Source organism: Triticum aestivum, chromosome 5B (genome assembly GCF_018294505.1).
Source record: "Triticum aestivum cultivar Chinese Spring chromosome 5B, IWGSC CS RefSeq v2.1, whole genome shotgun sequence".
NCBI lineage: Eukaryota > Viridiplantae > Streptophyta > Magnoliopsida > Poales > Poaceae > Triticum > Triticum aestivum.
In genome coordinates, this window is record NC_057807.1 from 391,491,841 (window position 1) to 391,506,517 (window position 14,677).

Here is a 14,677-nt window from a genome sequence, read left to right on the forward strand (position 1 = left end):
GCAAAATGGGCGATTGAACTTCTTCCCCTAGATATCAGATTTGAGGCAAAGAAAGCTATCAAGTCCCAAGCAATAGCAGATTTCCTCACCGAGTGGACTGAACAGCAATTACCGACTCAAGTTCACTCGGAGCACTGGACTATGTTCTTCGATGGCTCCAAAATGCTGAATGGTTCCGGTGCCGGAGTGGTCTTGGTTTCCCCCCTAGGAGATAAGCTCAGATATGTACTCCAGATTCACTTTGATTCCTCCAACAATGAAGCAGAATATGAAGCACTCTTGTACGGGTTGCGTATGGCCATTTCACTCGGCGTTCGTCGCCTCATGGTCTACGATGACTCGGACTTAGTGGTCAACCAAGTGATGAAGGAGTGGGATGTCAGAAGCCCAGCCATGACTGGCTACTGCAATGCAGTCAGAAAGCTGGAGAAGAAATTTGAGGGATTAGAGCTCCATCACGTTCCCCGACTGAAAAATCAAGCAGCCGATGACTTGGCGAAGATAGGTTCCAAGAGAGAAGCCATTCCGAGTGGCATGTTTTTGGAGCATGTTCACTCGCCGTCGGTTCAAGAAGATCCTTTCACTAAGGAAGCCCCGCAGCCAAAAAGCGCCACAGATCCGACTGAAGTCGAGGTTCCAGTTGTGGTCGACTTAATCATGGAAGTTCTGGTCATCACTCCCGACTGGACAGTGCCCTATATCGCCTATATTCTGAGGAAAGAGCTCCCCAAGAATGAAGAAGAGGCTCAAGAGATCGTCCGCCGATCCAAAGCTTTTATCGTCATGAGAGGACAGTTGTACAGAGAAAGTGCGACTGGAGTCAGCCAGAAATGCATAACACCGGAAGAAGGTCGAATGATTCTCAACGACATCCACTCAGGGACCTGTGGCCATCATGCGTCCTCTCGGACCATCGTGGCTAAAGCATACCGAGCGGGTTTTTACTGGCCCAGAGCAAATGAGATGGCGAAAGAGATAGTCGACAAGTGTGAAGGATGTCAATTTTACTCCAATATGTCGCACAAACCCGCCTCAGCCTTGAAGACCATTCCACTCGTCTGGCCTTTCGCTGCGTGGGGGGTTGGATACGGTTGGACCACTGAGAACAGGCAGAAGCGGCTACACCCATGTATTGGTAGCAGTCGACAAGTTCACCAAGTGGATTGAGGCTAAACCCATCAAGAATCTGGATGCCGGCACCACCGTCAGCTTCATCAGGGAGTTGATATTCAGATATGGAGTTCCACACAGCATAATCACAGACAATGGGTCAAACTTCGACTCCGAAGAATTCAGAGCCTTCTGCACATCTCAGGGTACACGAGTCGACTATGCTTCAGTCGCTCACCTCCAGTCGAATGGACAAGCAGAACGAGCAAATGGCTTAATTCTCAAAGGGCTGAAACCCCGACTGATGCGCGACCTCAAGCACGCAGCTGGTGCGTGGGTCGACGAACTTCCGTTGGTGCTTTGGGGATTAAGGACCACGTCAAACCGGTCGACTAGGAGGACTCCGTTCTTCTTGGTCTACGGAGCTGAAGCAGTCTTGCCGAGTGATCTGCTTCACAATGCACCCCAAGTCGAACTCTACACCGAAGCTGAAGCAGAGCAAGCCCGACAGGACGCGGTCGACCTTCTAGAAGAAGAAAGAGAGATGGCCTTGATCCGATCGACCATTTACCAGCAGGACTTGCGTCGCTTCCATGCCAGAAACGTGAAGAGTCGAGCTTTCCAGGAGGGAGATTTAGTTCTCCGAGTGGATCAGCAGAAACCACAGAAGCTTGCTCCTACTTGGGAAGGTCCCTTCATCGTCACCAAGGTTCTCCACAATGGAGCATACCACCTTTACAATGTCGAGCACCAGATTGACGAGCCCCGAGCATGGAATGCGGACCTGCTCCACCCCTTTTATACTTAAGTTTTTCACTCGGATGAGTTGTAATAAAAGTACTTCTGTAGTATATTCATCAAAGACAAGAGTTTCATAATTTTCCCAGTGATTGTTATTGCTTTTGTTCTCATAAATCTGTCCACCAGTGGGTGGCTTAGCTGCGAACCTGTTTCACCTAAGTTTGTAAAAAATCCTACCGAGTGGTAAGCCAGCCTTCCACTCGGAGGCTTAGCTGCGAATCCGTTTCACCTAAGTAAACAAAATCCTATCGAGTGGTAAGCCAGCCTTCCACTCGGGGGCTTAGCTGCAGCCCAGTGCTTGCCTAAGTTTTCGAAAATCCTATCGAGTGGTAAGCCAGCCTTCCACTCGGAGGCTTAGCTGCAGCCTAGCGCTCGCCTAAGTAAACAAAATCCTACCGAGTGGTAAGCCAGCCTTCCACTCGGGGGCTTAGCTGCAGCCCAGTGCTCGCCTAAGTTTTCGGAAATCCTACCGAGTGGTAAGCCAGCCTTCCACTCGGAGGCTTAGCTGCAGCCCAGTGCTCGCCTAAGTTTTTGAAAATCCTACCGAGTGGTAAGCCAGTCTTCCACTCGGAGGCTTAGCTGCAACCTAGTGTTCGCCTAAGTATAAAAGACAAACGTACGCTTCGCAAGGAAGATGAGGCGCAGGTCGACCCCTGCTTCCTCCTTTCGAGCTATGCCACAAATACAACATGCGTTCCGCAAGAAGGACGAAGCGCTGGTCGACTGCTACCTTCTCCTACAAAGCCTCGCCACGAAAATCCTACCGAGTGGAGAGCAAACCTCCCACTCGGAGGCTTAGCTGCAGCTCAGCGCTCGCCTAAGTTTCTAAAAATCCTACTGAGTGGAGAGCAAACCTCCTACTCTGGGGCTTAGCTGCAGCTCAGCGCTCGCCTAAGTTTCTAAAAATCCTACCGAGTGGAGAGCAAACCTGCCACTCGGGGGCTTAGCTGCAGCTCAGCGCTCGCCTAAGTTTCTAAAAATCCTACCGAGTGGAGAGCAAACCTCCCACTCGGGGGCTTAGCTGCAGCTCAGCGCTCGCCTAAGTTTCTAAAAATCCTACCGAGTGGAGAGCAAACCTCCCACTCGGGGGCTTAGCTGCAGCCTAGTGCTCGCCTAAGTTTCAAGAATCCGGTCGAGTGGAGAACAAGTTTCTCACTCAAGGACTTGGCTGCAACCCAGCACTCGCCTAAAACATGACGAGCACAAGTCGATTGCAATTTATGCTTCGTTCCCACCTGCAAAAGAACATTACAGATACTAGTATATATTCCAACCCAAGGAAGATGGTTGTTTGAAAGAAGCAAAAGTATTTCAACGACAAATCAAGTTCGGATAACGTCCTACAGATCCAGAAGTGCTCAGGCATCAAGCCTGTTAAAGTTTATCGGTTACAAAAATCACTCGGCATTCCGAGGCAAATTCAAATCGTCGAGCATAGAAGTTTTTTACCCCTCCCGCAGAGGACTGGAAGGCGCAACAAACTCATCCAGGTCGATCCCATCTGCGATCCGAGTGGCAGCAGCGATGAAGGTCTCCATGAAAGAATGGAAGTCATGCTTCCTAGTGTTGGCCACCTTGAGAGACACCAGCTTGTCTTCTCTCGCTTCCTTGTAGTGGACGCAGACTAAGGACAGAGCGACGTCAGCGCCGCACCTGGCAGAAGACTTCTTCCATTCTTGCACTCGACTTGGAACTTCGTTCAGTCGAGTCATCAGCGACTCAAGGTTGTTCTGAAGCATTTCTTCTGGCCAGAGTGATGTGACAATGCGCGACGTTGCAGCTTTCAGTCTTGCAAGGTAGTCGACCACTGCAGCAACGCGAGACTCGAGGCGGAGCACATTCATAGCGGTTTCATCTTTCACCGAAGAGTTGATGCGATCCAAGCCAGTCTCCACTCGACCAGTCTCCTCTTCAAAGTTTTGGCAGAATTCTGTGGACACGATTCAAGGATAAGCTAATGGTCCTACAGCAAGTCAGTAATTACCAGTCGGATATAAGAGGTTACCTTCAAGCATGAGGAATAGCTTCTTGGTGAGTCCTCCCAGATAAACCTCCAAGTCATTCTTCTTTCCCGCCAGTTCGCCAGTTTTGTCGCTCAAGACCATATTGGCATTCTTCAGTCGAGTGACTTCCTGATTGGCCACGTCGAGAGCAGCTTTCAGATTAGTGTTTTCCTCTTCAAGTTTGCTGACAGAAGCCAACTTCTCTTCCGCAAGTTTTGTCTTGTCCGAAGCCGCTTTCTGCGCCTCGACGAGGTCAAGGTCTTTCTTCTTCAGAGCATCCTTCAGTTTTTCTGCAAAAATCACAGTAAGATCAGACTCAGGGACAGGCAAGAAGCAAAGACAGTCATCAAGATTCTCACCAAACATACCTTTTGCCTCCTCCTTCAACTTCGTGAAGTTCTCTTGGACAAGCTTCAGGTCAAGTTCAAGCTGGATATGCTTGTTCTCCAGCTCGGAATAGCGAGAAACAAGGTCACAAGATTTCTGCGAAAATTCAGTCGGCATACATCAAAGATAGATCACTTCCGAGTGACTAAGAGAAAAATCGTAGTGTTTCTAAGACTACAGCTGAATTCAAACATTCAACTGTAGCCTCGGGGACTACACCCAGTGGGTGCACTCAGCGTGCCCCCACTAGGTCTATCAGCTAGACTCAGAGCCGATCAGTCGACCAGAAGCAGCTAACTGCCAGCAGTTAGACAAAAAAAGCGAAGAATTATTCAGACCATAGCCGACCATCAGCAGTCTACCACGGTCTCGGGGACTACACCCAGTGGGTGCACTCAGCGTGCCCCCACCGGTTCCATGATCCCACTCGACTAGTTCGAGTGAAACAAGTAAAAGTGAGAAATTTCAAGACACAAAGACTACGGTCGACTGCCAGCAGTCCACCGTAGTCCCGGGGACTACACCCAGTGGGTGCACTCAGTGTGCCGCCACTAATCCTGACGTTCCAATTAACACACCCAGTGGGTGCATGACAAACATCAAGATTTCCAGTCGATGTTTAACTAACCTGGACATTACTCTAGAGAGCTGAACTCACGTCATAAGCTACCTGGCTGGCGGTTCGGATCGCCTTCACCTGCTCCATCATAATCCCGGCTTGGCATATGGCTTCCTTGGCAGTGCTTGCTTGGTCCTCCGGGACGTGATAGGTGGAGAAGAGAGAAGGTGGGCCAGCACTCGACGACGAAGGGCGGGCAACCGTCAACGGCTCCGCAAAGGACACGGTAGCCCGAGCAACGTTGCTCCCCTCTAGGACCAGTGGTTCAGGTGCTGACACGACCTGAGCAGCCTTGCCAGCAGTCACCTTCCTGCTCCTTCTCGGCCTCAGGGGCGCTTCATCGTCATCGTCAGGAAGATCGATGACAACGCTAGGTGGAGCTGCAGAAGAAGTTCAAAGTCAAAAATAAAGATTCAATCGACCGAAAGCGAAACTGCGCAGATCATACCAGGATGAGAAGTCACAGCATCTTCCATTTCTTGATCCTCATGCATGGCTGAAGTTTCAGAAGTAGCAACACTGCGATTTCAAAAATCAGTCGGTCAGCGATTGAGTCGACCAAGAATATATCCATGTTAAAACGAAAAACATGAGTTATGTTGTTACCCAGAAACAGTCGGAATCTCCATCCTCATCTTCGGCAGGGCCTTCGCCGGTTTTGCCGGGGCCGCTCGGGGTTGCTTCGACGCCTTCTCAGTCGGCGCCGGTGAAGTCGTCCGAGGGTGTTTCGTCGACTGCCCAGCAGGCGCGACTCCCTTGCCGCGTTCGACCACAGGGTCGTGGGCGAGCTTGGACCTTCTCTCGGAACGAAGAGGCACAACTTCCTCCTCCTCTTCCTCCTCCTCTTCCTCCTCGTCGGAGCCTGCATCTTCATCACCCTCATCACCATCCGATTCCCACTCCTCTTGACTTTCACCTCCACTTCCTTCCTCCTCCTCGGCCTGCGCCTGCGCCCCGCTGGGCATCAAGTACAACTCAGTGGTCTCCTGAAAGACATCAAGCAAGACAAAAGTCAATCGACTGGCCTGCGACGAAACAGAACGGACGGAACGAGAGTACAATCGGAGAAAAGTGATTATACCTTGTCTGCCTCATAAGATTGGTCGAGTGGCGGGATCCTCCTGGCTCCATGAGGGTTGTCCTTGTTCCCTGTAACGGCAGTCATCCACCTCTCCAGTGTGGCATCATCGACCTCCTCTGGGTGGACCCGAGTGGTGTCTTCAGTACCAGAGTACAACCACATCGGGTGGTCCCGGTACTGGAGCGGTTGGATGCGCCGCCGAAGGAAAACCTCCAGAAGATCCATGCCAGTCACCCCGTCGTGAATGAGCTGGACTACACGCTCCATCAACATTTTAACCTGAGCCTTCTCCTCCGGAACTACTTTTAGAGAGGATGGTTTGTTCACTCGACTCATAGAGAAGGGAGGGAGCCCAGTCGACTGCCCTGGCATCGGCTGGTCTTGGCAGTAGAACCAGGTCGACTGCCAGCCTCTGACTAACTCGGGAAGGGTCATAGATGGGAAAGCGCTCTTACTCCTCATCTGGACCCCGAGACCCCCACACATCTGGATTACCTGAGTTCTCTCGTCATTGGGGCTGGCCTTTTTCACCGTCTGAGAACGGCAAGTGAATATGTGTTTGAAGAGGCCCCAGTGCGGCCGACAACCCAAGAAGTTTTCACACAAAGATACAAAGGCGGCGAGATAGGCGATGGAATTGGGTGTAAAGTGGTGGAGCTGAGCCCCGAAGAAATTCAGAAACCCTCGAAAGAAAGGATGCAACGGCAGAGAGAACCCACGATCTACATGAGTCGCCAAGAGGACACACTCACCCTCCTGAGGCTGTGGCTGCCACTCCGTCCCCGGGAGCCTCGCCATCCCGTGCGCAATCAGGCCTTCGTTGGCCAGGTCGTCGAGATCCTTTTGGGTGATGGTTGAGCGGATCCAATCACCCTGGATCCAACCTTGCGGCAAACGGGACCGCGACGAGGATCCCCCTCGACTGGTCGCTCTCCCCTTCACCTTCGTCGTTGCCTTCTTCGCCCGCTCCAAAGCCGCCATCTTCTCCTTCACCATTGTCGCCGACGAAGCTGGAATGGAGCAGTGGCACTGGGTAGTTGGTGGGCGCAGCAGATGAATCTGGAGACGAGGGGGGGGGGGAATGAGGAGGCACTGTTCAAAAAACCTCCGCCAGGTTCCTTATATGGGGTCACTTCCGAGTGGCCGACAGGTAGGCCCAGGCGATCCTGTCAAATCCCGAAACAGTCGCGCAGGCGATACGTGGCGAAAAAGGCAGCGCGAGAGTCGAGGCATCCCTGCATTATCCCATCCGAGTACCGCGGTCTTCTCCGCTTTGCGCGCTTCCCAAAATTCGGATCTCACTAAATCCGCTACCCACATGGCAACTTGTCAGACGGAAGATCTCCTGCGATCCATCGCTCGGAAATCCCCAAGTTCATAAAGTTCACTCGACAGATATAAAGAATGGATCAAGGCGACTAAACGAAAGTTGACACCCTCACTTGAAAGTCATTGATCCAGAGCAAAACACCTTTACAACACCAGAAAGTAGGTCGGAAAGATTGCCAACTCCTTCCTCACTCAAACCTCGATCCATTCGGGGGCTACTGATGAAGTCATGTACCTAGGGTAGGGTCATGAACCTGTCCAAGGTACCCTCCCCAAGGACATCTTTTAGAAGAAGCCGTCTTCCAGTCGACCAAGAGGAACTCCACTCGATGGACTAGAAGACACTCGACGAACCTGAAGACACTCGACCATAAAGACTCACTCGACCACCAGGAGTTCAAGATTTACTCTGAATCCAAAAGGTCTGTAATTAAGTAGTCTTTATGGTCATGATGACACTTTATGTAAGGCGTTACCAGTAACGCCAGACCTTAATGTACCTTAACCCTCTGCTACGTGGGCTGGCTGGGGTCCTGGCGTCCTCTATATAAGCCACCCCCCTCCACTGGTAGAAGGGTCCGCACCCCTGTAACTCTCACACATATAATCCAGTCGACCGCCTCCGGGCTCCGAGACGTAGGGCCGTTAATTCCTCTGAGAAGGGCCTGAACTCGTAAAACACTTGTGTGCACAATTGCTCCATAGCTAGGATCTTGCCTCTCCATACCTACCCCCTATTCTACTGTCAGACTTAGAACCATGACAGAAGGTGATCCCACTTCATATGAAGAAGCCATGAGAAGCCCTCACTCATCAAAGTGGTTGGAGGCAATGGAAGACGAGATGAAATTGATGAGATCCAAAGATGTTTGGGACTTAGAGAATATTCCTAAAGGAGCCAAAATAGTAGGCTATAAATGGGTCTACAAAACTAAGTATGACTCTAAAGGAAATATAGAAAAGTATAAAGCACAACTTGTGACAAAAAAGTTTACACAAAGAGAAGGATAGATTACAATGAGCCATTTTCCCCAGTCTCATGTAAGGATTCCTTCATAATCATAATGGCATTAGTTGCACATTTTGATTTAGAGTTACATCAAATGGATGTAAAGTCGACATTTCTGAATGGGGATTTAAAAGAAAAAGTTTACATGGAACAACCCAAAGGTTTTATCATGGAAGGCAAGGATTAAGGCAAGCCTATAGGTAGTGGTATCTAAAGTTTAATGAAACAATTAGAAGTTTTGGATTTAAAGAGAATGTTGAGGATAACTGCGTTTATGCAAAGTTAAAAAATGAGAAATATATTTTCCTAATCTCGTATGTGGATGATATCTTGCTTGCTAGCAGTGATGTTAGTCTACTACAAGAAACAAAGAAGTTATTATCCTTAAATTTTGATATAACAGATCTTGGTGAAGCATCATATGTCTTGGGCATAGAAATTCACCGAGATAGGAAAAAAAGGAGTTTTAGGACTATCGTAGAAGGTATATTTAGAAAAGGTTCTTAAAAAGTATAATATGCATGCGAGTAAAGGCACACCTGCTCCCATAGTCAAGGGCGCCAATTTTGGGAAATTGCAATGTCCCAAGAACCAGTACGAGATTGATCAAATGAAAGCAGTACCATATGCTTTGGCTGTTGGAAGTCAGTATGCACAAGTGTGCACTCGCCCTGACTTAGCTTTTATCACCGTGGTACTCGGTAGATATCAAGAGAATTCAGGCACAGAGCACTGGAAGATGGTAAAGAAAGCATTGCGTTATGCGCAAGGCACGAAAGACCACATGCTAACATACAGGAGATCTGATTCCCTAGAGATAAGAGGGTATTCAGACGCAGATTTTGCGGGAGACAGAGATGATAGAAAATCCGCGTCAGGATATGTGTTCACTCTCGCTGGAGGGGCTATTTCGTGGAGAAGCTTCAAAAAGTCAATAGTTGCATCATCCACGATGTATGCGAAATTTATAGCATGTTATGAGGCCACGGGGCACGCGATATGGTTAAAGAAATTTATACCTGACTTAAAAGTGGTAGATTGTATTGGCAAACCACTAAAGATGTACTGTGATAACCAGTCCGCAATATTCTATGCACACAACAACAACTCAAGTAATGCTGCCAAAACAATAGAGATAAAGTATTATGTTGTGAAAGATAAAATCCAAAATTACACTATAAATCTCGAGCATATAAGGACAGAGGATATGCTTGCGGACCCGCTTACAAAAGGCTTACCACCCAATGTGTTCAAGGAACACTTAGCCGACGTGGGTTTAAGGGAAAGCCTATGATTCCTGGATCATGAGAGTCCCAAAAGAAACATAATTTATTTCAAAATAGAGAAGTATATATTGTAGCTGTGACGATGAAACATGCTCTATGTATTAATCGGTGATGAAACTAGTAAAGTATAAAGTTAAAAGGAAAGTTGAGATCAAGGAGGAGAATGTTAGGTTGATCTCCTCCCGATCGAGCCCAACGGTTCGATGGGCCCTTGACTCGAGCCCTGATCGGGGGCGCCCAACCGAACTCTGGTTGGTGGGCCCCTGTCGCAGCGCTACATAAAGAGGTGTGTGTGTGTGGGGGGGGGGGCACGCACATGGTACGAGGTTCACCGTGCGCCGCAGCTCCCCACCGATATCCCTACCGATCTAGGGTGAGCGTAGGCCGACGGGAAGCACCTCCGCCGCCGCTGCCCACGCACACACACTCCCACGCCGTCGCCCCTCCACCATGGCCACCGGCTCGGGCTCCTCGAGCCAAGGAGAAGGTAGCCTACCGTTAATCTCTAACCTACCCGATCCATAGGATCTGTCATGCCGTGATAACTTTGTAATTTAATTAACTCTCTTCTTTTTAATACAGTACAAAAGACACACACAGCTTATGCGTGTTATTAAAAAAAAGAACCCTAGTTTCCTGCTGCAGTAGTTAGGTCGAGTGACATCTATATCCTGTAAGAATATATATATAGCCAAAATAAAAGAAGTCAGAACACGGATAGCCCGTCATCCGAGGGAAGCTACCATTGCCACGCGCGAGCTAAGGTCGACTTTAAGCCAACATGAAGCAAATCCCAAGGTCATACCTCCACGCTCTACGCAAAGGCAGTAGACGGACGGTGCGTTCAGGAGGCATACACCTACGCTACACCTCTCGCCTCTCGCTACCTACTCTGCATATAGTACGCACGCAGCGCACAAAAACACACTCCACCATGACGCCGCACCACAGGAAGCTTCACGTCCCGGTGCCATCTTTGGCCACAGCGACGCTCCTCCTGCTTCCCCTGGCGCTCCTCGCCGCCGTGCTCGTCGCCGTATACCACAACGAGTTCGCCCTGCAGTCCTATCTGGCCCGCCCCACTTGCCCGAGCAACGCCAGCGACACCAGCCTCACGGGGCGGCACGTCGCCGTGCGGGTGGCCCCGGATTTCCGGCTGCTCATCGGCGTGCTGACGCTCCCGGGCCTGTACGAGCGGCGGCACCTGATGCGCACGGTCTACGCGCTCCAGCAGCCGAACCTGACGGCGCACGTCGACGTCCGGTTCGTCTTCTGCCGGCTGGCCTCGGAGGAGCAGCGCGTGCTCGTGGCGCTGGAGGCGATGCAGCACGGCGACGTGGTGGAGCTGGACTGCCCGGAGAACATGGACAACGGCAAGACGCACGCCTACCTCTCCAGCGTCCCGGCGCTCTTCGGCGACCGGGCGTACGACTTCGTGATGAAGACCGACGACGACACCTTCTTCCGGCTGCCGCAGCTGGTGGAGTCGCTGAACCGGGCGCCCAGGGAGGACCTGTACTACGGGTGCATGGTGCCGTGCGATGTGGTCCGCGTGCAGGAGAATGAGTACATGTCCGGCATGGGGTATGTCATCTCGTGGGACCTCGTGGAGTGGATCGTCGCGGCGGCGGATCAGATCAGAAACCACACAGTCGGGCCGGAGGACAGGCTGGTCTCCTCGTGGTTCAGAGGTGCCGGGAAGGGCAAGAACCGGGTGGACACGAAGCCGGCCATGTACGGCTTTCCTGATCGCGCGGACCATTGCGCGCACGAGCTCGTGCCGGACACCATCGCCGTCCACAAGCTCAAGAACAACGGGAGGTGGGCGACAACGCTCAAGTACTTCAACTTCACCGCGGGGCTCCAGCCGTCCAAGTTCTACCGCATGGATCGATGAACTGGGAGTTTTTTTTGGGGTTGATCTCGTATTGTATTTTGATGTATTATTATTACTCCCTGCGTCTCATAATATAAGAACATTTTTTAAACTACATTAATGTTAAAACGTTTTTATATTATGAGACAGAGAGAGTAGTACGGAAATTCACATGGGCACACGAATGCGGGGGCAATCAGCTGCCAAGCCCTGCCGCCCGCTCGAGTTATCTCGTGATTCGCAAAACGGTTGAATCCCACGTGAATGAACAGTAAAAAAATGCTCAAAATGTTTTAGGTTTCAACTATAAACTTACTTTTTTGCATCTAAAAATACCATGTTTTAACAAGGTTTAGAGATTAATTTTAAGCATTTTTTTCTGTCGGTCGGGTAGACACAAAATAATTATTTATTATCGATTGCTCGTACTAAGTTTCAACACTGAAACTTAATCTGATTTTCAAAAATCGTCCAAATGTATTTAAAATATATCTTATTTTAAAGTGCCGGTCATGTTAGTGTCTCCGTTCGGTGTGACTCTATGTATACATATATCTTATTCTGGTTCCCATCGATGTGTTATGTTTCTTTAATACAGTATATACGTGGATGCTCAATATATGTGTGTACATTCACCTTTATAAACACATGCACACCTACTCTATCTCCATGAGCACATTTGAGAGACTGAGCCGGTACATCATCTTAAGATCAACGAAGTCACCACATACGTATTCGTAATCGACGGGAATGTTTTCTCCCACTAAATACACATCGCCCAAAAATCTGAAATAAATTAAAAAATGCGAGCAACAGTGTTAAATCTGTGACTTGAACTCTAATGGGCCCAGAATACCCCCGTCCTCATAAGCATTCAATCACAAGTTTGTTCACACTCACATGTTACGTCTAATGGATCTCTCAAAAGAAAAATGTTATGTCTAATGGACGCTTTACTACAGAGTATACAAATAGTTGTCTACTCCCTCCATCCTAAAATATAAGAATAATTTTGACATTAGTGTAGTGTCAAGATCGTTCTTATATTATGGGATAGAGGGAGTAGATTATTAGGCATATATACATGACCTATTGGGTTTACCATACGACGCTTAAAATATTGGAAAATCTATAGATGAGCGCAGCACTTTTCCAGATTACTATTTATTTACCTTTCACTATTGGTTACACATTTACATTGTAACTTCATATTGTTAAATATCTTTAATATGAATTTAGACAACACAGTCTAGAATAAAATTAACTGATTATTGGTGTGGCTGCGCATGGCTATCAATTTTAAATTTAGTTTCATTTCACATTGGTATTTATTACTAATTTAACATATATTTGGAACTGCTTTCTGACACTAATTTCTTCAATTTTCCAGAAACCACTAGTTAAGTGCATCCACGTTTATATACCTAGAAGTGATTTGTTCAACTAGGTTGGTAAAGTATATATGCAACTATGCAAGTATGCACTGTGATGACTTCATGTGTTGTGCGTAGTGACTTTTCTTTGGACCTGCGTAGTGACCTGTTTTTAGTAAAACACGTAATGATATTTGGGGAGACAAAAATATCAGTGCCTGTACACGTATACATGCGCGCGCGCGAGCACACACAGAGAGAGCTGCGTCATGCATGCCCCAATCTATTCTTAAGTTGATTTTAATTTTAATAAAAAATATAAGTAAAAATACATGATTCTTTTATGAAATACAATTTGCACACAATTTGTTTTTCCTATTTTGAATGTGGCTCAAAAGTGTATATAAAATTCAATATATATAAAAAATAAAAAATAAACTGCTGGCTTTCTATCCACGAGCAGCTCACGTCTCGGTTTCCTCTGACCTGCAATTAATGGGCCTGCCCATTTATTCCGTTATCAAATACAATAGAACTGAGTCAGCGGGCTATAAGAAATAAACTAGTATATTTTTACTTAGTTGGAGGAAAGAGAAGATAAGAGAGAAGGTAAGCGGGCAGCTCTAGCACGTGCTCCTAGGCACTCTACGAGAATGAAAAATGGGTCACATAATAAAAAAAAATAGTACATTTTTTTAATCTACTATTGTACATATTGACTATAAGATGAACTGTAAATGACATGGCACTGGCTTATAGCCAACAACTGACTTTACTATTAACCATGCTCTTAAGCGCCGTAGGTAGCGTCATATAGCAGCCCCGGCAGCCCCCCGTCCAAACTTTTGATTTTCAGTTCTTCACAACGTTTGCCAAAAAAATAAAATATTCAGTGTCAAACCACGCAAAGTTTCAGCCGAATCTGGCACTTTCTTGGGCTAGCCGCCGGCCAATTTCCGGAGATACGATGGCCGGAACCTGAAGCATTTCCGTGCCACAACGCATCACTTTCCCAATAATTTGGGAACAAGTTAACCTGAGTTGAAAAAAATAACTCTCTTTGTGTCTCCTTCTTCTCCGCGGCAGTTGGGGCGAACAACTCGCCCCTTCAGGCTTAGCTAGCCCGTGAATTCACCTCTCCCCGGCCTGCTGCTCCCGCGGCAAGTTGCGGGGAGGGGAATCCCATACCTCGTCTCAGCTGGTAATTTACATGGACAACGCTACACTTACGGAGATTTGCAGGGGAGTCAGGTTACGGGATGAGCTGTCAAGATGTGATTAGAAAATCAAAGGGGGAGGGGACCACCACCAGAAATCAGGGGAGAGATAATTTATGGAGAAATGAGTCCATAGGTAAAATCCGTAGATGCCACCCGTAAGTCTAGCATTTTTGAATTTACATTAGGTATTTCTTACTCCTCGTAACCGTGGCACTTGGACAGATGATGATGCCTCATCTTTGAGTTACTACTCCGACGACTTCAATCTTTCTTGAGTTCGTTCATCAAGATGGAGCTCCGGCATAAATTCATGTTGTCTCCTTATGACATTGATGTTAGAATTTACCGTGTGCATACGCGACAACGAGATATGGTGTCATGTGCTTCAGATATATTTAAGGGTTCAACGGAGATGATTGCGACTCCAGGGCGTTAGTCCTTAGGGGCACGTGCATGAAGACTCACCGTCTGTCATCGACAAGGTCAAGCCGGCTTCGGAAGGGTAGGGTGGACATGAATGAGCAGGCTCATTTTGACGGAGGTAAAAATTGTTCGATGGTCAAGAGACCTCTTTTTTTTGTTA

General features: G+C 48.3%; 1 protein-coding gene across 1 annotated transcript; it reads left to right on the forward strand.

Moving 5' to 3' along the window:
• The first annotated feature begins 10,559 nt into the window (after positions 1–10,559).
• Positions 10,560–11,568, forward strand: LOC123114798 (beta-1,3-galactosyltransferase pvg3-like). The gene has a single exon (XM_044536205.1). It carries the CDS (start codon positions 10,560–10,562, stop codon positions 11,520–11,522), a length of 963 nt encoding a protein of 320 aa, XP_044392140.1. The 3' UTR covers positions 11,523–11,568.
• The last annotated feature ends 3,109 nt before the right edge of the window (positions 11,569–14,677 follow it).

Bases quoted from the DNA above. Each gene is read 5' to 3' on its own strand.
- LOC123114798 (XM_044536205.1), top strand. From the start codon at position 10,560: ATGACGCCGCACCACAGGAAGCTTCACGTCCCGGTGCCATCTTTGGCC.